The sequence below is a fragment of the Phoca vitulina genome, unplaced genomic scaffold (genome assembly GCF_004348235.1).
Source record: "Phoca vitulina isolate PV1807 unplaced genomic scaffold, GSC_HSeal_1.0 scaffold22, whole genome shotgun sequence".
Classification (NCBI taxonomy): domain Eukaryota; kingdom Metazoa; phylum Chordata; class Mammalia; order Carnivora; family Phocidae; genus Phoca; species Phoca vitulina.
This window is the reverse complement of record NW_022589725.1, coordinates 30,204,012-30,228,819: the sequence shown is the minus strand read 5'-3', so window position 1 is coordinate 30,228,819 and position 24,808 is coordinate 30,204,012. Positions and strand designations below refer to the sequence as shown.

The following is a 24,808-nucleotide window of genomic DNA, read 5'->3' as shown; positions in this document are numbered from 1 at the left end:
AAATATTATAGATGTTATAGAAGTATATATTAGATATGGTAACACATATGTAACTACTAACATCATACAATGTCTAAAAATGACCACTATGGTTGTGCCACTAATAGATTAAAATTAACTGAGAAACTCTTTGGCAGAATGTGGTTCCTTCTTCACATAACTGTGAAGATATTGGTTGGATATATGGACAACCATTCAGCTCCTGGAAAAGGGGCGTCTGTATGGTCCAACATGCTGAGACCTTTTTTGAACCTCCCAAAGGTAAATAAATCAGGGATGGCAGCCACACTCGGTCTCGATCATTGGGCCATTCCAAAATTGGATTACCTTCCCATGTATACTCCCCTTTCCTGCCATCTCATGTCCAAGTAAAATGTCATCAACTATAAATTACCAGTGATAGGCTCTCACCACTGAATCAGAGATCTGTGTAGGCCACTGAGGGAAGGCCTCTTGCAAGAGGGTTATTTGAAAAGAAGTATAGATTATACACAGAGTGGGGTCAGACACATTGTATTTCTATAGACAAAATCATTAAGCAGAAACACAGCAGGATTTGTTTAATAATAAAGTGGTTTGTTGGGGTTTAGGATTTTATTATTTCTTTTTAGAAAAATGAGAAAATTTACAAGATGCAAAGGTCTTACACAATACATTATCACCGATGTTTGTTCTCTTTACACCTTAACCCGGGCCCTGGCTTAGCCAGTGTTGGGAAGAACATGGACAGTGTGAATGCAGTTGAGACCCATCATGGACACATGTGAAGGGAGGACTCGGTGACAAATGCTGTTGGGCCAACCTGTTTCAAAAGCAAGCCAAGAAATCACAGGAACCAGCAGTCTTTGCATGGGGGAAGCACGGGTGTATGCCCTGCTGCCATGTGCATGGGGTGCAGGCCCCTGCACTGCCAGCACCCACTTTTGCTATTAGACCACAGCAACAACAGAAAACGGTTTCGTTCCTTTGGTGGTGTTGTTTTGTTCTGCTTTGTTTCTGCAGGGCTACTCGGGGTCCCAGTTTCTTATTTCTGTCTTCCTTTTCATGATTCAGTTCCAAATTCTTAAAGCAGTATAGGTACTCAGCATCTTTCATGAATTTTTCAGGATCCAGTTCTGCCCAATGATAATGCACTACAAAGAACAAAGATAAGACACATTACAGGAGAAGGTCCCAAAATATGCCTTCAAATCTTATTTTAAAAATATAACCAAGCCTAAAGAAACAGCTAAAGATACCCTTTCAGTTCAGACAGTGACAACAGCATGACAGTATTTCACTTTACTATGAACAATCTGCCATATTGTCATGTATAAATCCAAACACCTTCTCACCTAAGTCTCCAATTTATTAGAACCTCATTCTTAGAGCTCAAAGAGACACTAGATATCTGGGAATTAACTCACTTCTTAATGGCCTTTGGATCAAAGAGAAATGAGAAAATATTTTAAAGTGAATGTAAATGAAAAGGCAACATATCACCATCTGTGATATGCACCTAAGGCAGTATGTAGAGGGAAATTCATAGCATTCAAAGCTTATATTAGGGGAAAAAAAGCTATCACATCAATAATCTGAGTTTCCACATTAAGAAACTAAAAGAATAAAAGCAGAATAAAACCCAAAGCAAGCAGAAGAAGAAAAAAAAAAAGACTAGAGCAGAAACTAATGAAATTTCAAACAAAAGCAAAAAATAAATGGAAAGACCAATACACTTGATAAACCTCTTGCTGGACTTACCAAGAAAAAAGAAGACATAAGTTATGAATATCAGGAATCAAAGAGGCAACATCAGTATGTTTTATAGACATTAAAAGGATAAAAAAGGATATGTCACAAACAACTTTATTCCCACAAATTAGACAACACAGATGAAATGGACAAATTCCTTGAAAAAAGATATAAAAGTCTCATTTCCAAATCCTTTCAATCAAGAGGGAGGCAGAGGGGAACTTAAATAAAGCACAGGAACAGGGAATAAACTAAACACTTGCTTCTGAGGTATTTTTAATACTGCTCAAAGGATGGTAGGTTCTTCAGTATAAAATCTCCAAGTGTCTCAAGTTTCCCTCTGTAATTCTGAGGCTACAAGAAAAACCAGCTAGTCTTGCCAAGATTTGTGAGGCAGGCAATTGACATCCAAGGATTTAACTAAACCCCAAACTTAATACAGCAGTTTCTATTCCCTCAGATCTAAATTCTAATTGGGTGAACTTCAGTAAAAGCAAAAGATTCTGATAATAGTAGGCTGCAAAGTGATACCACAACTGTGAATATGCTTCTGGATGCACCCAGCACGGGTCGCATTTTTAGAAAAGGGTTGTATTATGAGCAGATGTCTCAACAGAATTAACAGCCTTCCATTCCTGCACCCAGCTTGATATGGAGGTCCGTGGGCCCACACTAGAAAGGTTAATTATAACTACAGCTATGTTCTCCAGTCCTATACGGACCCACACAAGGGACTGAAATTTTCCCCAAGGCCTACCCTCATGCTCTAAAACCCACCAGTCACAGTCCTGTACTGCTTCTTAAGAGAGATCTCAAAGACCACAAAGCAATAGGGATTCTACAACATAATTCCTGGGGACCATATTACTTCCATTTTTAAGTCAGGAAAAGCAATCCATATGCTCCTGTATTTTAATCATGATATTAACCCAAATCTAGGCACCTGGGCTGTATTAATGCCTCTTTCCTCATCTGCAATATTAATAACTAAAATCCTGAAACTGGATCTCACATTGACCTTTGGGGAACTTCATTTTCTTGGTACAGATTAAAACCTTTGTTTTTGAACTTAAAATGAGCTTTGGGATCCTGCTGTAATATATTATTCTTTTACATTTACTTCAAATAAATATTCTACATGTTTCAAAGCTTTGAGATAATAAATTGATGCTTCCAATGTTTGATGTGCAGATGGAAATGATAAGGTTTGCTGAAGAAGAATAAATGACCTGGAAAATGTTCACAATATTCCATTAGATGATAAAAGCAGTGACATTATATACACAGTCTGTCTTTAACTATGTAAAATTAGAGAAAGAGATATAGAATTATCTGATTAGAGAAAATGTTACAAAAGCATTATGTTAATGATTATCCTCGATGAAATGGCAGGTGACTTTTATTTTCTTTGAGCATTTTGACATTTTAAACAAATTTCTGTGATGAATGAGCATTAATTCTGTAATACAAAATAGCTGTCAAAAGAAATTTTATGAGAAAGACAATTTAGAAATTCCAATTCCCTACCAGAGAATTACAGAACTAGAAGGGATCCTGAGAGTTTTCATCCCAGGAGTTCTGAGTTTACAGTAAACCACTCAGGCCTAGGGACTTCATAAAGCACTTAACCTGAAGGGTTTAAACTAAGAATTCCTTCAGAATTAACTGTTCTAATACTGGGATATGCAGTAGGCACACCTCATCATAAGATCAACAGTAATAACATGAGTATATGCAAACAATGAATCATGGAACACTACATCAAAAACTAATGATGTAATGTATGGTGATTAACATAATAATAAAAAAAAAAAAGAAAAAGAAAAATAACATGAGTGATGAGCTCCCAAACTGCATGCAAGAGCCTTGTGGCCAACAGTAAACACTGTTCCACCTGAAAGCCACTGCCTCAGTAGATGCTGCTTTTTATTTCCAACCTCACGTGTAACAAACGTTCCTTCTCATTTTCTTAAACATAACCGTGGAAAAACCTAGGGGCCAGGATGCTGGCTGTCAGGTGGGTGTGGCTGGAGATCATAACACTCACACGGCCTAAAGCAGGAAAGGCGAGAGGGAGCTATCTGTGAGGTCCACCTGCCAGGTCACAAGCACTGAGCAGATGTCACGTGCAAGCGGACAAACACAGGATACTGCACAAAAGGGTGTCAAAATTTAGAAACCCTGGAGGAAGGGTAATGTGGCTTCCTGTGAGGGCTATTGAGAGGATGGCATCTACTTCCAAGCGTCTTTTTCTGATGTCGCTGCGAGTCAGGTGAGCCATCTGAGGATGGACATGACATGCAGCCTGGACGCACCTGACAGGCAGCAGTAAGTGCCCGAGATAACATAGCACCACAATTTCATAGCCTTATCGAAAGAAGTTTCTGGAGTGGTTCCCTTTTATTGCCTGCAAATATCAGGGGCAGGAGGGAATAGTCCAGCACCAGAAGAAAGGAATAACTCAACAGCCTGTTTGAGTCTCTCAAAGATGCTGACTTCCAGCTGATCTGCTTCTGGCTTCAGGCCATTCGAGCAACCACAAGATGTAAGTGCTTGAGTTAAGATACACAGACCACAGACCTGCTCTCCAAACCACTGTCAAAAGAACCCAGCTTTTATGTATTTATTTCAGGCCACAGCTAGGAATCTAATCTGAATTCACTTACTTAGAAAGAAAGGCTGTTCTATGAGAAAACATGAGTGTCTGAGAAGTCCATGTTATCAGAGAAGGATTCTCCCTGACTTAGCATTTGTAGAGATTCCAGTGAACTGAACTGTCAAGTGAAGACTCTATGCCTTTACACAAGGGCAGATGGGCCTGACTTGGTGATGAGAACATGGGGACAGTGATTCAATTTCCTGATTAAGACAGAAAATTTTAGGCACCTGGGTGGCTCAGTCGGTTAAGCATCTGAGTCTTGATTTCAGCTCAGGTCTCGATCTCAGGATTGTGAGTTCAAGCCCCAGCGTGGAGCCTACTTAAAAAGAGAAGAGAATGAGAAAAGAGAAAAGAGGGAGGGAGGGAGGGAGGGAGGGAAGGAAGGAAGGAAGGGAGGGAGGGAGGAGAGAGACAGGAAAGCTTGGTGTGGTGTGCTAAAGGAAGAAACTCCAACAGCGATTAATTTTTATTTTTGGCTTAACTTCTACGCTATCTATTGCTCACGTATATTTGTACGTATTTAATCAAGCCAGTCTTACAGAACTGAACTTTTTTTGTCCAACTGAACTTTCTGCAATGACAGGCTTGTTCTGTGTCAGCACCATCCAATATGACAACCACTAGCCAAATGTGGCTACTGTGACTAAGGAAATGAATTTTAAATTTTGTTTAATTTTAATTAATTTATGCTTAAATATCCACACACAGGTAGCACCTACTGTATTAAATGGCATACTTCTAGGTTATCTGTAAGCTTAGCTCAATGCTTCAGCAATAAGGAGAATCACTAACTATGGCCAGCTTCTTGCCAATTTATTTTATAATAAATGAAACAGAGGTAGAAGCCTAGGTGCTTGGAAATCCAACCCTACTGCTGGCAAAGTAACATAATGTACCTACTCTGTATCAGCCTCCTGTATAATAACAAAACCCAGAACATTAAGGTTTGGGAACAGTAACCTCCTCCAGGTTAGAAGAGAGAATGGGGCAGAAAATAATTTTTGAAGAAATACTGCTTAAAATTTCCCAAATGTATCAAAAGACAAACATTTACAGGTTCAAGAAGCTCAGAAGACCCAAAGCAGTCATCAGAGTGAAACTCAAGATGTGATACAGATGTTGGAATTATCAGACAAGGGAAAATAAATGTGATTAATATGTTAAGGGCTCTAATGGGTAAAGTAGACAATATGTAAGAACAGATGGGTAATACAGCAGAGAGATGGAAACTCCAAGAAAGAATCAAAAGGAAATGCTAGAAATAAAAACACCGTAACAGAAAGAAAGAATGCCTTTGATGGGCTCATCAGTAGACTGAACACAGCCAAAGAATCAGTGGGCTTGAAAACTGGTTATTACAAACTTCCAAACTGAAATGCAAAGAGAGAAAAGAATGGAGGGAAAAGGGATGTGGGGCAATTGCAAAAGGTGTAACATACACATAATTGGAATACCAGGAAGAGAGAGATAACAGAGCAGAAGTATTTGAAGTAGTAACAATAGCCAAGAATGTTCCAAACTGCAAAAAAACAAAATCTTGAAAGAAGCTGAAGGGGAGGGGAGGACAGGAGGAAGGGTACAATGGGGGACAGCTGTGAACCCACCTTACCCACAGCGGAACAAGTATGAAAACCGCAAAGGGCTTCTCAGAAGAAACTATGCAAGCAAGAAGAGAGTGCAATAAAATATTTAAACTACTGAAAGAAAAAAACCAACCAAAATTCTGTGCCACTGAAATTATCCTCCAAAAGTGCGGGAAATAGACTTCCTTAGATCTGCATTTCAAGAAATATTAAGAGAAGTTTTTCAGGCAGAAGAAACATGATATAGGTCAGAAACTTGGATTTGCAGGGTGCCTGGGTGGCTCAGTCTGTTAAGCATCCAACTCTTGATCTCAGCTCAGGTCTTGATCTCAGGGTCATGAGTTCAAACCCCACATTGGGCTCTGTGCTCAGCAGGGAGTCTGCTTGAGAATTCTCTCTCTCCCTCTGCCCCTCCCCCCACTTGCTCGCAAGCTCTCTCTCTGAAAAAAATAAATAAATCTTTTTTTAAAATGTGTATTGCAACATCTAGGGCAACCACTAAAAAAATTTTAAGTTTAAAAAAATAAAAACAGCACCTCAGAGGCATAGTTTTATACATGAAGCACCAGCACCTGAACTGGGAATGAATGTTGACATAGGGAAGCAAAATGAAAGCTGTGGAAATGAAAAGAGATTCTATTTTCTACAGGGGAAAAAAACAAAAAAAACAAAAAAAGAGTGAAAACATGACTATCCTTGAATACACACACATAACTGCTCTAGCTCATTAGGAAGAAATGTGCTCAGCCAGATACATCTTATTATTCAGACAAAGGTCAAGTTGAAAAAGCAAACAGATGGCAGCTTCCAAAACACTTTCCTTGCTTGGTTTCAAGTGTGTTGACATTTAAGGACAGAAATGTGGGGTGCTGCTCAGGAGCATACTCCTCTCACACCCTAATGATGGCAGCGAAGTAAATACTCAAAAGAGGCCATACTTGACCTTGCAATCAAAGGCAGAGAGCATGCGGTCCTCGTGAGAGGCTGCCATGCGCCTTTGGCTATGGCCAGAAAGGGAGGAAAAGGAAGTTGCAGCCTCATAGGAAACCTTGAACCCTCCCAGCAAGGTGAGTGAGCCTGAAGGAATGAGACCAAGTACAAAAACAGAAGTGCATTTTAGCACTTCCATGTCCAGATGATAAAAAAAGAAACATCTGCAATGTGATAGAGAAATGTCAGCACCCTGGGAGTGTCCTCTGAAGGTTTCTGACTCACTTTCAAAGAAAACTATGCCCGAGCTCATGCAGTCTCTCACTCCATTTTCTTTTGCCTTTTCTTTCTCTCTCATGCCTTGGAAACTCAAAGCTGCTCCCTTAGGTCCTGTGAGGCTCCCTAGGGCTCTTTCTGTTGGTAAAGAAAAGCAAATGAAAACTGCAGCTCCCCTCACTGAGGCCGGGGCGGGGCTGCTGCTTTTCTGCGCAGCACAGTCAATGCCAAGGTCACCTTCTGTCACTACCGATTTCAGCTCTTAGAGATATCTGAATATTTGGTGGTGATTTCGTGGGTCTACTGGGATGACAAATTTCAGCAGATGGGACAACAAAAGCCCATGGGCAACAAAAAACCCAAATACATAATTGGAGGACCAGCTGTCATTTACTCCTGGCCTCCTTTAGGGTCTTCAAATCTGAGAACATGTCTATAATTCCAGAGGTGGGGGGGAATCCAGCTCCTCCCTAGCCCTTGGCTGGCTGCAGCAGTGGGCTCTCAGAGGACCCCTCACGTCTGTCCATGCCGGGATGTCAGCACCAGCCACCGGGCCTCCGCTGCCATCTCTGGTTAGAATTCCAACTGCACACCCACCTTCAACTGCCAATAAGTAAATGGTTTGCCTCACGCACTCAGTCAAAAAGCCAGACAGTGCTCCATAAATATGCAAAGAAAATGTGGCTTCTGCATTTTCATGGGCCCATCCAAATGTCCTCATGGGACTCCATCCCGCTGAGTAGCAGCAGGGGCAACCTTGAACCCCTAGTAATTCTGCTCACCTGGGTGTCAGAACATCTGAGTCCTCAAATGGTCTCTGTGCCTGGGTGGCTGGTGTGATTCCGCACCTGGTGCTGAGCCCCAGGGACACCACTGAGCAGCACTTGATAGCTCAGGGGCCAGAGCCCCTGCCCCTGCCTGACCTGACCTCATTCCTGCCCTTACTAGCACTACAGACCCCTCACACCCCACCCTGGGAGCCACATGGAGATGGTGGTTGAGACCTGCAGGGTCTGAGAGCAGCAGTGCTATCGAGAGCTGAGGTCATGACCCTCCTGGCTCTCTTAGACTCTGAGCCAGGCTCACCTCACTCCTTCCACCGGGACCCACGGTCAGCCCAACGGACTCCCAACACCCCTCTCTTCGACACCCCTCATGGGGCAGGTGAGACCCTCTACTGACTCCTGCTGCATGTTGTTGCCTAACCATGTCTTGCTGCCCCTTCTACTCAGCTGCAGCAGCCTCGCAGAGACCTACAGCCGTCCTACACAGCAGTCTCCTGCCCAGACTCCCACCAGGGACCAGAGCACAGGCCCCCAGGCCTCTACCTTTCCTATCAACCTAACCAGCAGCCCGAGGACTCTAGCCTGGAGCCACAACACGACGTGTGGCCTTGGGCTTCTCCACCGTCTGTCCCTCTTCTCTCTCCCACTGCCTCTCCTAAGCTGAAGCTTTCCTTCACCTTCCCTCCTGCCGGACAGGGGATCCTCTCTACATCATTCCTGCTCATTCACCTTCTCCTCACCTCCCCCCAACAGGGCCATAATGACGACAGGGCCGCAGTGCCCTTGATTTACAGGGAAAAGGAAAAACACATCTACTGTTTTCAAAACACTGTGCCCTTGAGTTTGCTTCCCCCACTACTGTGTCCCTTCTCTGGCTAGTTTTTGTTTGTTTGTTTTTTTGACTATCGAACAACATGGAAGTTAGGGACACCAACCCCTACACAGGTGAAAAATCCACAGAACTTCTGACTCCCCAAAAACTTAACTACTAATAGCTTACTGCTGACCAAAGCCTTACTGCTGACATAAACCACACATTTTCTGTATGCCACGCATATTATGTACTGTGTTCTTACAATAAAGTAAGCAAGAGAAAAGACAATGTTATTAAGAAAATCATGAGGAGAAAATACATTCACAGTCCTGTCCTGTATCTATCGGCACCAGACGCTTTCATCTGTTCACAAGATGAATTGTCTGTCAGTACCTGTGTCATCGTCCTACAGGACACAAAACACTGTCACTGTACACGTTATCCACATCACTAACTGCAGACACCAAAAATGAAAAGAGAGTGTGAAAAATAAATTTGTATTTATTTACAGGGGTAATACTAAGTGCGTTGAGAACGAAGAGGCAGCGGTAGGATTGCTTTATGGGAGCCTAGCCCATAGGCTAATGAATGAATCACTATACAATGTTTCTGGCATACGGTATCACAGTCGTATTCATAATACAGTACTGTAAATACTGTTAATGTTGTTTTAAGAACCACTTACCTGTGATGATAGGCCAGTGTGCACTTTGTCCAGTTATAAGACAGAGAGGCACACTGTATGGTAATTCTTTGAAGGCAAGGTTATAAGACAGTAAGAGAACAAACGTGTCATCAATTTCATATTAGTATCGCTCACCTTCCGCTCTCTGCTTCCACATGCGTCTTGCACATGATGAATACGTGGGCGATGATGAGGATGACACACATCAGTCCTTGCTGCACGGCTGCCAGGTTTTCACACGAGGACACACACATACACAACCCATCAGTTTACTAACTGTACAGCACGATGATTATTTACTATTCAGTAAGTAGAAGTGGATCATCCCTAAGGTCTCCATCCTCGCCGTCCTCATGAAGAGCAGGCGGGGGAGGAAGAAGAGAGGCTGGTCTTGCTGTCCCGGGGTGGCGGAGCAGAGGGGGTGCAGGAGGTGGAAGGGAGGCAGGAGAGGCACGCACACTCGGTGTAACCATGGAAACACCAAATCTCATCATTTCTGACATTTTTGCTTCTTCTTTTGTCTAAAAATATTTCTATATGGCACCAATCCTTCCTCTATCTTTGCTTTAGTTTCAGTGTCCATCTCATAAAAGAAGCCGAAAGCAGTCAGGAATGCCTGGAACCCTTCTGCCAGATTAACACAGTTTGTTTTCTGCCACTGCTGCTTCTAGGTCTTCCTGCCCATCGCCTGACACTCATCTCCCTCAAGGCGTCTTCTGGTAATTCCTCTGTGGTGTCCATTAGCTCTTGAATTTCTCCAAGATCCGTATCATGAAACCCTTCACCCCCTCAACTCACCTTTTTTTTTTTAAACCATATCCACAATCTTCTTCATGATTCCCGTGACTGGCTCTGTTGTACATGCTGTGAAGTCATGCACAACATCTGGACACAGTTTTCTCCAGCAGGGATTTATTATTTCAGGCTTGATGGCTTTCACAGCATTTTCTATAATAACAGTGGCATCTTCAATGGAGTAATCCTTCCAGACCTTCTTGATGTTCTATTGGGGTTCTCTTCCAGAGCACAGACAATGCTTTCAAACATACAGTCCCGTGTGTGATGAGCCTTCAAGGTCCTCATGATCCCCTGATCTAGAGCCTGAATTAGAGACCAGGTGTTTGGAGACCACAGGGCCACTCTGACACCTTCAGTGTTGAACTCATGGGGTTCTGTAGCCAGGGGCACTGACCAACATCAAAAAGACTTTAAAAGGCAGTCCCTTCCTGGCAAGGTACTCCCTGACTTCAGGAACAAAGCATCAACGGAACCAATCCAGCAAAAGGGTTCTCACTGTCCAGGCCTTCTTGTTATGTAACCAAAAAGATAGCAGCTGGTGTTCATCTTTTCCTTTCAAGGCTGGGGGTTCGCAGCTTTATAGATAAGGGCAATCCTGATCATAAACCCAACTGCATTTGCACAAAACAGCAGTTAGCCTCTCCCTTCCTGCCTTAAATCCTGATACCTGCTTCTCTTACTAATAAATGTCCTCTGGGACATTTTCTTCCAGATTAGGGTACTTTGTCTGCATTAAAAACCTGTTCAGACAGATATCCTTTTTCCTCAGTGATCTTCTCAATGGTGTTTGGGAACTTGTCTGCTACCTCTTGGTCAGCAAAAGCTGCTTCTCCTGTTACCTTGGTATTTGTAAAGCCAAACCTCTTTCTAAAATTATCAAACCATCCTTTGCTCGCATTCAATACTCTAGTTTTAGATCCTTCACCTTCCTTTTGCTTTAAGTCGTCGCATAACGATTTCACCTTTTCTTTTCTCAAATCATCTTTGAGTCTACCGGTATGCCTTTCTTATAGCAATCCTGCACCCACATAAAAGCTGCATTTCCAATATGAGATAAAAGGGTATTTTGCAAAAAGTGCAAGGCTTCTGTGCCTGCTGGCATAGCTGCAGCAACGGCTTCATGAATTTCCTTTTCTTACAATGTTCCTTACGCTGGATTCATTGATCCTGAGATGGTGTGCCCTGCAGCTTCAGACCTTAATCTATGGTACACATCAAGCAATTCAGCTTTTTCTTGTGGTGTCATGATTTTTCTCTGCTTCTTGGGAGCAATCCCAGCATCACTAGTGGCACTTCGATGGGTCCCACAGTGTTACTCAAGGGTTAGGATACTGCACTAAACATGATGAAAAATATGCAAGAACTGTGAGAGGTCACTTTTTACTACGATCTGCAATTTACTGCAGAGACAAACTGCTCACGGGGAGATGATAAGCGTCACACATTTGAAGCGGGTGCTCACAACACCTGAGCTCACCGCACTAGCAACAGGAGGTGGCTAGGAAATTATTATGGTAGTATATACCATGTGCTATAGTTAATTTTATGCAGTTACCATTTAATACTGCATCTTCACACTTGTTTACATTTCTCTCCACTGTAAATGGTGCCACATATGGTCTGTTAAGTATTTGTGTGTGTAAGTTTTGATAAATTTTAACTTTTTATAATAGATTTATGTGTATTTTATGGTAGTAACTGATACAACAGACTAGTACCTACATATATTTTATGCATTCATGACATGCCTAACTTTTTCTTAATTTTTTTTTTTATATTTCTAGGCTACAGGGTTTGTCTGTGGACTTTTTCAAATTGTTGCAAATCTCCAAAAAATTTTTTAATACATATACTGAAAAAATCCATGATAAGAGGATCCATAGAATTCAAACCCATGTTGTTCAAGGGTCAACTGTAGCATGATTTACCCCAAGTTCTATACGATCCAATCTGTAATACCTTGAGAATAAACATGATTACAGGTTTTTAATTTTTCCACCGATTTTAGAAAAGCAAAAAATAAATACCTACAAGTCTATGAGAAATTTTGCCTCTTAAGCTTTGGGAGATGTTGGAAAGAAACGCCCACTTTCACCTCTTCCCCCGTTTTACTGTGTGCTGTTTTCTATTGTGAACATGTCCTCCAGGATGTTCTTTGATACATAGTTAGTGTCTCTTCCTCTATGCATGGGGCTTTTGGGTGTTTTTCTTGCCTAAAGAAATGGCAAAGTCATTCCCAAGCTGCCCACTGGCCACAGGATACTAATGTCCAGGACACCTTTCTACCGGAATTATTCTAATCTAACTAACTAGACTAATTTACTGGAATTATTCTGAGGCCAAAATTTAACACAAGTAGGAAGTTATGTTTTGCACTGATATAAAAAGTAGAATTCAGTACCCCTCAATAAATAAAACAAAGATTCAAAGTAATGTAACAGAAACAGTTACATCAAAAATCAAAACATTAAATTTCTAAAATACATTAGCAAGTAGATAACATAGTCAAGAAAGAAATCAACTAGGTGGCATAGGAATTTTTTAAAGCCATTTTGAAAATACAAGGTCCAAGACATATTTGAATTTGTGTGTGTGTGTATGTTTACATTGTTAAGCTGGGTTTGGTTACTGGGAGATGAGTGATTATATATTTATTCCTTATCTATTCATTGAGTTCATCATGGGAGTCTGAAAATCCAATTTTTAAAAATTTATTGTAAAGTCCCAAGACTCACTGGGGAAGAAGCTATTATTTATATAATCTTAAAACTAAAGGGAAAACACATGGTGCCGTGTCAGAGTAGGGCCAAGAGAGCAAAACACCGTGCAGGTTGGGCAGCTGCCCTTGGTCCAAGGAGGAGAAATAGAAAATGTCGGGTCTGGATTTTGCTTCTGAACCAAGGAACCACCCACTGTAATGACTGTCACTCCCTGGCCATCAGATTGGCCAGTCCTTCATCCTTGGTCCAGGGGGCAGGAGTGAGTGCCAGGGCGGTCTCTCTAACAGGATCCCCAGGGGGCAGGGGAGGCTTAAGAAGAAGCACCACAGACACATGGGGAGACTTGCCCCTCCCGCCCCAGCCTGCTAGGACGGTCACCCAGCATTATGGCTTTACCTGCCTACCTTTCACAACATCACTGGTGAAGGGAGGAGGTTTACTCTTTTAGTTAATGAAGAAAAACCAAGGAAGCAAAAATGACACAACTTATTGTCACACAGAAATTGGCAGGATGAAAATAAAAACTCAGTGAGTTTCTGAGTTATTGCTGGACTAACTTAACGAGCATACTTGTAAAACAAACTTCAAGAGCCTCTCTGTGCTTCACCCCTCAGACTGAAAGTTTCTGTTCAGACTGTAAGTCAGAAGCACCAGCAGTATTTGTGATGACAAAACTGACCACTGATATGAGCGAATCATCACAAAGTTCTGAAGGGATGGGAATGGAAGTTTTATGTGATCTAAAGGCCACAAATTACACATGTAAATGTTACTGTGTATTCGTGAATATTTAACATTATTTAGACACCACACAGCACTTTTCAGAAGACTCTCCCTAACTGACACCAACTGTTCCAGTTCATGAATAAAAACCCATGTCTTGAGGTCCAGACCAAGAAAAGGGGGTGGGGGAGGCTTGTGATTGTGACGAATGAGGCTGAGTGTGAAAAAAACCTCCCTCTGATTCCTGCTTCACTTTCACGTGAGTGTGAGAAAAATCAGCCAAGACCAGTGACCACGGCTCTGTCATCCCCCATAGTTACAGGGAAGGAAACGGGGTGATTAGGGGAAAAGTCAAGGGGACATGACAGGATTGATTATCCAGTGCTTCCTCCCCCGTAAAACTATTAGTGAGTCCACAACGCAATCTTTCTGAGCTCTTTGGTCTGTCTGTGTTTGTAAACCAGCTCCACTGCACCCAAGTATCACTGCGGACTCTGTAACACAGCTCAGTGTCTGGCAGTGTGCATCCTAAAGGTCATTTCACAGATGGACCTCCCTTTCAGAAGGGAAAGAGAAGGCAGAAAACCATCTTACGAATGTTCTCCTCTATTGCCAATCAACACCTGTACGCTGACTTGGTTTGAAACCACAGACTATATATAAGCTGAAGGCTCCGAGATGGATGGCCAGACCTCGCTCCTCTCTTGATTTCTGCTACCCCCTCCCAACTGGCCTATTGGTTCTAGCCTCACTCCCCTCGGCTGCTAGCGTGATCTCCTTAAAGTCTGGAGCTGATTATGTCACTTGTACATTCAAACCGTTTCAGAGGTTTCCCGCCATCCCAGAATGAAATCCAAATTTCCCAGCTGCACGCCAGACCCTTATGACCTAGAACTCTCCTACTTCTTTAATTTTACAGAAGTTCCCCAGACAACCCCACCCCAAATTGTACCTAGCGCTTCAGCCATTCTTCTCCACCTCTGTTCCAAAACTCTCTGTCCTTGTCCCACACCCAACAGTGTTTGCATCTACTCTTCTCCTGGCTTAGGCAGCTCCCACCCTCATCCCTCATCTGCCCATTTCCATATGTCCTCTAAGGTCTGGTTCTGGGATCCTCCCCTCCATGAAGCCTCCCCGACTTCCCTCTCCACCGCCTCACATTCCCACCACCTCCACAACAAACCACACTGCTGTCTAATTAGTTCTATGCTTCTCCCTGAACTTGTGAACTCTGACAAGTAAGAGGCTCTCCAAAATGTGCTCGCTGGGGGAATGAACTTGAGCAAAGGCAAGGAGGTGGACTTAAGACACATTCCTGGGTGTGGAAGTGACGAGAATGAAGCCCAATTTTAGGAAAGGGACACTGGGAGTGCAGTAGGTGCCAGGCAGGATGAACTGAAGGATGGAAGAACAGGAGACGGGCAGCTCTGAGAGGAGCAGGCTGCAGGTGACCACGGTCCCGCTGGAGCTGCTGAGAGCAGGAGTGGAGAGGAGGGAGCAGGGGTGAGGCTCCCGGTCTGGATCGCACACCTGTGAACACTCTGGAAACGCTCCCAGTAGCAGCAGTTATCGGCCAACACAGGCAAGTGAGGAAGGAGAACACCCCAGGCCCACGGATTCCCCGCCCACACCTCCACTCTTCTCTCCACCCGGGAAGGCGGCAGATCCCAGGAAGCCATGGGTGAATGCCCACAAGATGAATTCTGCTTCAAAAGCCATTCTGTTCTCCATTTGTTACCATTTGCTCAAAATGTGAGAAGACGGAGCTATGCAGGGAGGGGAGGCTCCTACCTGAGTTCCATCCCTAAGTCTACGGCTCCCGCTCGGAAGACACGTCGCCTTCCGCCCCACTGCTGGCACTGCGGTCTTCTTTTCGGGGGGCATTTCTCTCTTTGCTTGACTCAGAAGGCCCCTTGGCTCTGGTCTTTTCTTTCCTCTGCTGCTGTTTTTCAAGCTTTGACAGCTGATATAAAAAGTAAAAAGACTTGTTTTACAAACGTAAACATGTGCCTGTATATCCAAAACACCGATTACTTCACACGCAGCAACCACTGAACACGCTTCTGTCTGATAACCCGGTGTGCCTCAGGGTTTCAGATGTGCCAAACGGGCTGCAAAATGTCTGTCAGTCAGGCACCCGAATTGTTAACACACATTAGTCACATGTGGGACCTCTCCGGACTTTCCCCACCCATAACTCATCTTGCCATGTGCTCTTTGAAAATGGTCAACAGGCTTCATTGACAACTGAGAAGAGCCCAAAAGTGAGAAAGCTTCTATTCTGTTATTTTTTTTTCCTCTGACGTCTCTAAAGCTTTTTTTAACCAAGTTGTCTTCCCACTTACCATGTTCTAAAGAGTGATCAACACACTCCTCTCTTTGCTGAAGGTAAGAGAGGAGGCTCTGAAGAAAGGACGTTAAGCAATTTTAGACATCATCTCAGTTCTGTTTGTTGAGACTGAAAGTACCCACAGCCAAAACCCTAAGTGCTCCTAGTAGGCCGCATGGTGGCTACACAGGGATGCTGGCCCTGGGAGCCTTCTCAGACCTCCTCTGGGCCAGCTGGGGGACATGCCTCTGGCATCTGACTCCAGAGGAACCTGGGTCCACTTCTCCCCTGGATATTCTCCCCAACTTGTTCAAGGAAACCACAGACTAGACAGTCGAAAGAAACAGATCATCTGACACTCTGAGCAACAGCAAGGACACTCCAGAAAGGCCTGCTGAGAAACTTAGCACACTGGCTAAGTCTGGGCCCACAGGATTTTCTTAGACCAAAAAAGCCATCTGTAACGAGAGACAGCAACACCCAGTTTCATCTGCCTCCCAGATCAGGACTGCAAACATTTTATAGTTCACGTGGAAAGAGGGAAACTTAATGAAGAGCTGGCTTCTCCCTGTCAGTCACTGTCCCACATCCAAGCACACAAAGAAAACACTATAACTAACCTGCCATGTCATCTCTTGATTATAGACAGACTTTGAACTAAATCTTTAGATAGATCAACAATCAGCAGCTCTCAATTTGGTCCAGAAAACCAAATTTATTAATGGTTGACTTATAATATTATCTTTCCCACTCCCCATTTACCTGAAAAGCTGTAGTAAACAATGAGGTTAGTGAACATGCTAATTAGACTTTGTGAATGAAGACATCACTTCACCTTTGACCCATCAACTCTCCTCCCAAACAATTCCCCTGGACAAATTCCCATTCGTGTGCATAGGAAAGGCTCACAGGAATGAGCACTGCACTATTGTCCGTATCAGCAAAAACCCAGAAACAACCTAAAGGTCCACTGACAGAAGGATAGATAAATGTAATGTGGTATATAGTCAAATAAAGCAATACTGTAAAGCAGATCTACATATATCAAAATAGATCATGTTATGCAAACCAAATTAAGTTTCAAAAGGCTATATGCAGCAGGATTCCATTTACACAAAACAACACTATACACTGATAACGGGCTTATGCTGATATGGTATGACTAGGAGAATACAAACCAACTTCAGTACAGTAGTTAAGTTTGAGGAGACACAGAAGAGAATGGGATCATAGTGGAATGAATATATATGGGCTTCCACCATACTGTCAACTTTTACTTTCATAAAAACATAACCAGATATAGAACAGGGCTGCTGACCAGTGCCAGTATGTGAACTGCTTGCTACTAGCACTTGGACCACTAACAATAAAATGCTTGCACCAGGATGTAAACCAACACATAGCTTCCTTCATCAACAAACTCTTGTGAAAATAGCAACTACTGAACTGTGTGCTTGGTGGCATTTTTCTCTGTACTATTCTGCCACAGATAAGAGAGGAATTTCTTGCATCTAAGACGACAGCCTTCCATCCTCATTCCCCTTTTGGTGTTAAAATGCTCCTTTTCTTCATGAAATGAGGAGGATAGTAGATGGGGATCCTTCTGTCTTGCTCTTTTTTTTTTCAAAAATAATCTTGGATTGCACAATGTGAATGTACTTAACATTACTGAACTGCACACTTAAAAATAGCTAGGATGGGTAAATATCATCTGTATTTTACTACAATTTAAAAAAAACTTTTTATTGAGCTATATATAATCAGCATATATTATAGGAGTTTCAGGTGTACACATAATGATTTGATATTTGTATATATTGCAAACTGATCACCCGTAAGTCTAGCTAACAGCCATCACTAAAGAAATTTGTTAATGATCTTAGAAAACACAGAGTTGGCACTCCATGCTAGACACCCCCCCATTTCTTTTTTATTTTTTATATTCCTAGTTCATGAAATCCAAACATCTGGAAATCAATGTTCTGCAGTGAACTGTATAAGCCGCCTTCGGCTGCCAGCAGCTTACATTTACATCAGTGTCTGTGTTTACGTGTGTATCTACAGACAAGTTACACACACACACATAAAATCATGAACATGTTCCAAGTTAGGCACTAAGAAAGCATGATCTTTATTTTAAAAAGAAACCCTCTCCGTTTTGTGTCCCCTCTTTAGAGGTAAATATAGAAAATGTGAGTACCACCACTGACTTAGCCAAACCAAGCCTCCCCCCACTGCTAAGATTCAATCTCATGCAAAGGCCTGTTTGTCAACCGACCTGTTCTTTACTTTCTACTCTTAAATGCTGGTGAGAAGCTAGACTCTGGGAGGGTGACAGGGAATAATTCCCAATTAAAGCAGGCTTCTCAGAGGTTTCTCCGGTGCCCACAGTGCCCATCTGATTCTGCACTGACTCGGAGGTGCCACCAACAGAGTGTGAAACTGTGGAAACATCGATTTGACCTTTCACCCCAACCCTGTCCCCTCCCACCACGGACCACACTTGTAAATCATGTGTGATAATTATTGAAGTGACAGGCATAGCCTGAGTTTCTGTGAACAATGTAATGCTGATTCTCTTACGTTATTTATCTTAATACAACCCCAACCACATATGGTTCCATGCCTCTAAGTTCTCTGTGAGAACACTGTGAACTAACCTAATAAATTTAAGCCTTTTCTCAGAAAACTTGGAATCCAAGGCAGCCAAAACTTGGAATTTACATCTCAAGGCAAGAAAGCAGTTGGATTTTCTCTTTTTAAAGGAAACAAATGAGAAAGAAAGAAAAAGAAAAGAAAATGGTAATGCATATGGAATCATGTAGGATGTCAACAGCTTTCAAATTAACAGGGAGACGCATGTCAAGGAGAATGTAAACCACTACAGTCCTGTGAACACATGATCTACAAACACTGAAATGGAGTACTTTTCGTTTGTTCTTTGTTTGTTTTTTAATTAACTGATGAGGATGTCCACAATGCAAAGGAAACACTGTCCAAGCCGTACAGGCTCTAGTATCACAGGAAGAAATCCAACCTTCCAAAGGCAGCTCTGGGCACACAGACGCGGCCAGGGGCCAGTAACCGTTTTATGGCCAGCCTGTACCTCTCGTGGTGGATCCTGGAAAGTTCTGGGGGGGCTAAGGCAGGGGGGGTGGGAATACCTAGACCCCCAAACTCCCCAACTCATGATTAAATCCAGAGCAAATAAAGGATTTTCCTTGTCATAAAGAGGTCCATGCTCAAACAGCATAATGTAAGAATAAACCAGTTGCACATGCGTACTACTGCACGGATTGCAAACCTAAACGCCTTAAAGGGCGAGACGGGTAGCAAACTGAGGGAAGTAACAAAGTACCAGACAACAGGGCACGGTAGGGACCGCAACCACACTGGAGAGGACAAGTCCCACCTAAGGACAGTCATGTTTCTTCTTCAACATCTGACAGATGTCCTGTCAATGGGACAGATATGGGCCCCCTGTTGGGGCCTTCCACTTTGCACTCCCCCCCCACCCCCTTGTGATCCCGCTGGCTCTGAACAAGCCAGTGGCAGCTGTCTCATCATCAGAGCCCCACAGAGAAACCACTGCCAGCTGCCGGCACCACAGGTACAGTCATCTTCCCAGCTTCTCCCTCCCTCTCTGCTGACCCGAGCCACTTGCTACTTCCGAAGTGGCCCTGTCTGGCCCTGCTATCACATTCGCGTGCGATGGAAATCACAGCCGACAGGACCTGAGGGGGTACAGGGGCTACAGAGCAAGGTTTCCCTCCCTGATAAACACAGGTTTATCAGCCAGCCTTGTTCCCAGCTAATTAAGGCTGAGTTATTGTTGTGCTGGAGCCTTCCGACTTCCTCAACCATCGAGGCAGAAATGTACAGGCAGCTTGCTGCTAAACCACCAAGGAGCCGGACCCGTGTCGGAACCAGTTTCTCTTTAATTTGGCAAACAGAGATGGCCTCGAGGTCCCTGCGTATCTTCTAGCAATGAAGACGAGGGCAAAGAAGGATCACAGCCTGGCCTGCTGTACACTACAGGCAGAGTGGCAGGGGTTGCCAGTACCCCCAGCTTCCTCTGCTTTAAAATGGGGATTACAAGGGTGCCTGGGTGGCTCAGTTGGTTAAGTGTCCAACTCTTAATCTCTGCTCAGGTCACAATCTCAGGGTCGTGAGATTGAGCCCCACATCGGGATCTGCACTGAGCATGGAGCCTGATTAAGATGGTCTCTCTCCCTCTCCCACCACCATTCACACTCCTCTCTCTCTCTCCCTCTCTCAAAAAAAAAAAAAAATGGGGATTATAATATTACCCTTCATACATGCCAAATGCTTAGAACAGGGCCTGGCTCGTAGTAAGTGGAGATCACCAACTATATACCTGGTAGACAGTCAGCAATGGGTCAGCTGGGCTTGCCTCTGTATCCCTGGCACCTAGAACAGGGCATGACTTATAGCTGGGGCTCAATATACATCTTAAATGAAGTTCATCAATTAAGCAAAAGAGAGTGTGTGGCTCCCTGAAAACAATGTGGAGTTTGGTGTCTACAGGCCTAGAGTTTGGTCCCATGCCAGCCACTTGCATGCTGTGAAACTGTATGCAAGTTACATGACCTATTGAACATCCACGTTCTCATTTAGTTCAGCGGGTATTTTATGAGATATTTCACTTTTAGCTGCAAGAGCTATAAACCTACCTGAGTATGGCTTAAACAGGAAGGAGCTGGAGGACCTCCCCTCCAGGACAGTGGATTCTTCCAGCTCAGCCCTGCCACAGCTCCCCAGAGGCCTCTGGGTACCTCCAGACATCCCCTCCTCATTCTGAGAGCCACCATTCCAAAACTCCCCAAAGCAACAAGGGCCTAGAGTTAGCATTCTAATGTCCCCAGCACTTGTCCTCAGGATAAGACCCTGTGTGGCCTGTCAACAGCAGCTGGAGAGGCAGACCAGGGTGAGAGAGGAGTCTGGCCCCAGGCCCATCCACTGGCACAAGGCTGACACAGTGCGGGGAACAGTTCAGCTACCAGCATCAAGAGAATGCAGGCAGGACAGGGACACTCAAGGCCCAGCCACAGAGCAGGGGGACCAAAGCAAGCAGTCAGCACCAGAGCATCGAGCATCACAGTAAGGAACAGAGTGGCCAGGGTGTGGTGGGTCTTAAGAGGAGAGGTCGGGAAGAAACTGGCAGAGGTAGGTCAGGGAGGGCCAATGGAAGCCAGGGCTGAGGGTGGGGTGGGAGTCAATGTCCTGTGGGAGGGCCGAGAAGGCATGCGAATTGCAGAGACCAGCATCATCCTGTGTATTCATTCTTCACGGCCAGACACGTGGAGGCAGAGAGCACGGGCAGTGCAGACCGCCTGAGCAGAAAAGGACGGGCAGATGACAGAAGACAAGGAGAGGCTGCACAGCAAGAGGCCAAGGTGAAGGCGGGTGCACCACCACCAGCAACTGAAGTGTCACCATCTGGGAATGGCAGGTGAGTCGATGCATTGCTGGTGGTAACTACGGCCAGAGACTTGGGGGACAGACCAGATGGGGCAAAGCAGCACAGCAGGCGGGGGTGCTGGTGGTGTGGGGGAGCCCCGGGAGCACATTTTCCCGAGCTCCCCATTAATTCAGACAACCACGGTAATGTGACTGGTACGGGGTGGCACACACTGAACACGCATGAGTGAGTGCACTGAAGAGCGAGTGGGCCCTGTTCTGTTTGAAGAGGGACAGCCTCAGAGGGAAGGGAGTCTTGAACTGTTGTCACGTCAGCTATGTGCCTGCACAGCTCTTTACCAGCTCTTGGGGGAGGCAACCACATGGGACCCACCCAGCCGAGTGACGCCGAGTGTCAACCCTATGGGTGAGTCCTGGCTTCCAGGGTGGGCACAGCTGTCTCATAGGCAGACAGCAGCTCCTGGGCAGGCCATTCAATCCTCCACGCCTCCGTCTGTCCTTCTGTAAATGCTACCCCATCCCCCACCCGGTCTGCCGGCCCAGGGCCCGAGTGGGGACAGAGTGCAGCATGGGCACGGGCGCTGGTGCGGGGAGAGCACCAAACAGGGTATCGTTCTTACCTGCCCCATCCTTTCACCCACAAAACAGCACTTCAGAGGGCTCCTTGAAGGCTGATCACTGCACCCTGTGCAATGCTCCAGTGTGACAATGACATCAAACACCCCGTGAGTCACTTCAGCCTTTGGTGGACACTAATGAGCTGCCAGGAGCACCCTGATGAGACAGCTTGAGCGCTGGGCACTGTGTGTACGGTCAGACTCCAAGCTCCCCTGGACTCCGCCCACTCCAGGAAAAGCTCAGGCAGGGTGGAAGGCTGTAAGCAGAGCTGGCAGAGCTGACCCATGTCTGCCGCTGCTGTCCCTTCTGCCTGCCTCTCTGGGGAACCCTGGAGCCTGCTGGGCCCCTAGGTATTGGGTGCAGGTTTGAATGGGCCCTAGAAAACAGACTTCTTTGCCAGTCATTTCAGAGCAAAACAGGTGCCCAGGAATTCCTGATGGAAGGATCAGTCTTAGAGTGAGATGGTGTCTTAAACTTGCTTCCAACGTGGTCTGGGGGAATGATGGCAAAAAACTACAGCTTCTTGTCGATGTCCTCATAAGTTCCCATACATCTCCTGAAAACCATGTCAAGGTCTTCCTCTTTCTCCTTTTTTTTTTTTTTTCATTTTTTTAAGATTATTTACTTATTTACCTCCTAAGGTCAGGAACGCGGCAGGGATGTCCACTAACACCACTGCTATTCAACATAGTATTAGAAGTCCTAGCCACAGCAATCAGACAACAAAAAGAAATCAAAGGCATCCAAATCGGCAAAGAAGAAGTCAAACTCTCACTCTTTGCAGATGATATGATACTGTATGCGGAAAACCCAAAAGACTCCACCCCAAAACTGCTAGAACTCATACAGGAATTCAGTCAAGTGGCAGGATATAAAATCAATGCACAGAAATCAGTGGCATTCCTATAGACAAACAACAAGACAGAAGAAAGAGAAATTAAGGAGTCGATCCCATTTACAATTGCACCCAAAACCGTAAGATACCTAGGAATAAATCTAACCAAAGAGGCAAAGGATCTGTACTCAGAAAACTATAAAATACTCATGAAAGAAATTGAGGAAGACACAAAGAAATGGAAAAACGTTCCATGCTCATGGATTGGAAGAACAAATATTGTGAAGATGTCAATGCTCCCTAGAGCAATCTACACATTCAATGCAATCCCCATCAAAATACCATCCACTTTTTTCAAAGAAATGGAACAAATAATCCTAAAATTTGTATGGAACCAGAAAAGACCCCGAACAGCCAGAGGAATGTTGAAAAAGAAAAGCAAAGCTGGCGGCATCACAATTCCGGACTTCCAGCTCTATTACAAAGCTGTCATCATCAAGACAGTATGGTACTGGCACAAAAACAGACACACAGATCAGTGGAACAGAACAGAGAGCCCAGAAATGGACCCTCAACTCTATGGTCCACTCATCTTTGACAAAGCAGGAAAGAATGTCCAATGGAAAAAAGACAGTCTCTTCAACAAATGGTGTTGGGAAAATTGGACAGCCACATGCAGAAGAATGAAACTGGACCATTTCCTTACACCACACACAAAAATAGACTCCAAATGGTTGAAAGACCTCAATGTGAGACAGGAGTCCATCCAAATCCTAAAGGAGAACATAGGCAGCAACCTCTTCGACCTCAGCTGCAGCAACTTCTTCCTAGAAACATCGCCAAAGGCAAGGGAAGCAAGGGCAAAAATGAACTATTGGCACTTCATCAAGATAAAAAGCTTTTGCACAGCAAAAGTCAGTCAACAAAACCAAACAGTCAACAAAACCAAAAGACAACCAACAGAATGGGAGAAGATATTTGCAAATGACGTATCAGATAAAGGGCTAGTATCCAATATCTATAAAGAACTTATCAAACTCAACACCAAAAGAACAAAGAATCCAATCAAGAAATGGGCAGAAGACATGAACAGACATTTTTCCAAAGAAGACATCCAAATGACCAACAGACATGAAAAAGTGCTCAATATCGCAGAGCATCAGGGAAATCCAAATCAAAACCTCAATGAGATACCACCTCACACCAGTCAGAATGGCCAAAATTAACAAGGCAGGAAACGACAGATATTGGCAGGGATGTGGGGAAAGGGGAACCCTCCTACACTGTTGGTGGGAATGCAAGCTGGTGCAACCACTCTGAAAAACAGTATGGAGGTTCCTCAAAAAGTTGAAAATAGAGCTACCATATGATCCAGCAATTGCACTACTGGGTATTTACCCCAAAGATACAAATGTAGGGATCCGAAGGGGTACATGCACCCTGATGCTTATAGCAGCAATGTCCACAATAGCCAAACTGTGGAAAGAGCCAAGATGTCCATCGACAGATGAATGGATAAAGAAGATGTGGTCTATATATACAACGGAATATTATGCAGCCATCAAAAGGAATGAGATCTTGCCATTTGCAACGACATGGATGGAACTGGAGGGTGTTATGCTGAGCGAAGTAAGTCAATCAGAGAAAGACATGTATCATATGACCTCACTGATACGAGGAATTCTTAATCTCAGGAAACAAACTGAGGGTTGCTGGAGTGGGGGGGGGCGGTGGGAGGGACGGGGTGGCTGGGTGATAGACATTGGGGAGGTTAGGTGCTATGGTGAGCACTGTGAATTGTGCAAGACTGTTGAATCACAGATCTGTACCTCTGAAACAAATAATGCAATATATGTTAAGAAAAAAAAAAAAGAAGATAG

At 44.2% G+C, this 24,808-nt stretch overlaps 1 protein-coding gene across 1 annotated transcript in view; it reads right to left on the bottom strand.

Annotated features, from left to right (window-relative positions):
• Positions 1-563: 563 nt before the first annotated feature.
• The window catches only part of DTD1 (D-aminoacyl-tRNA deacylase 1), a 161,785-nt gene continuing 137,540 nt past the window's right edge, over positions 564-24,808 (bottom strand). Inside the window, exons 5-6 of the mRNA XM_032419241.1 lie at positions 15,496-15,667; positions 564-1,133 (exon numbers count right to left, since the gene is read on the bottom strand). Of these exons, the coding sequence (XP_032275132.1) occupies positions 15,515-15,667 (153 nt within the window). The 3' untranslated portion in view covers positions 564-1,133; positions 15,496-15,514. The remainder of the gene's footprint in view (positions 1,134-15,495; positions 15,668-24,808) is intronic.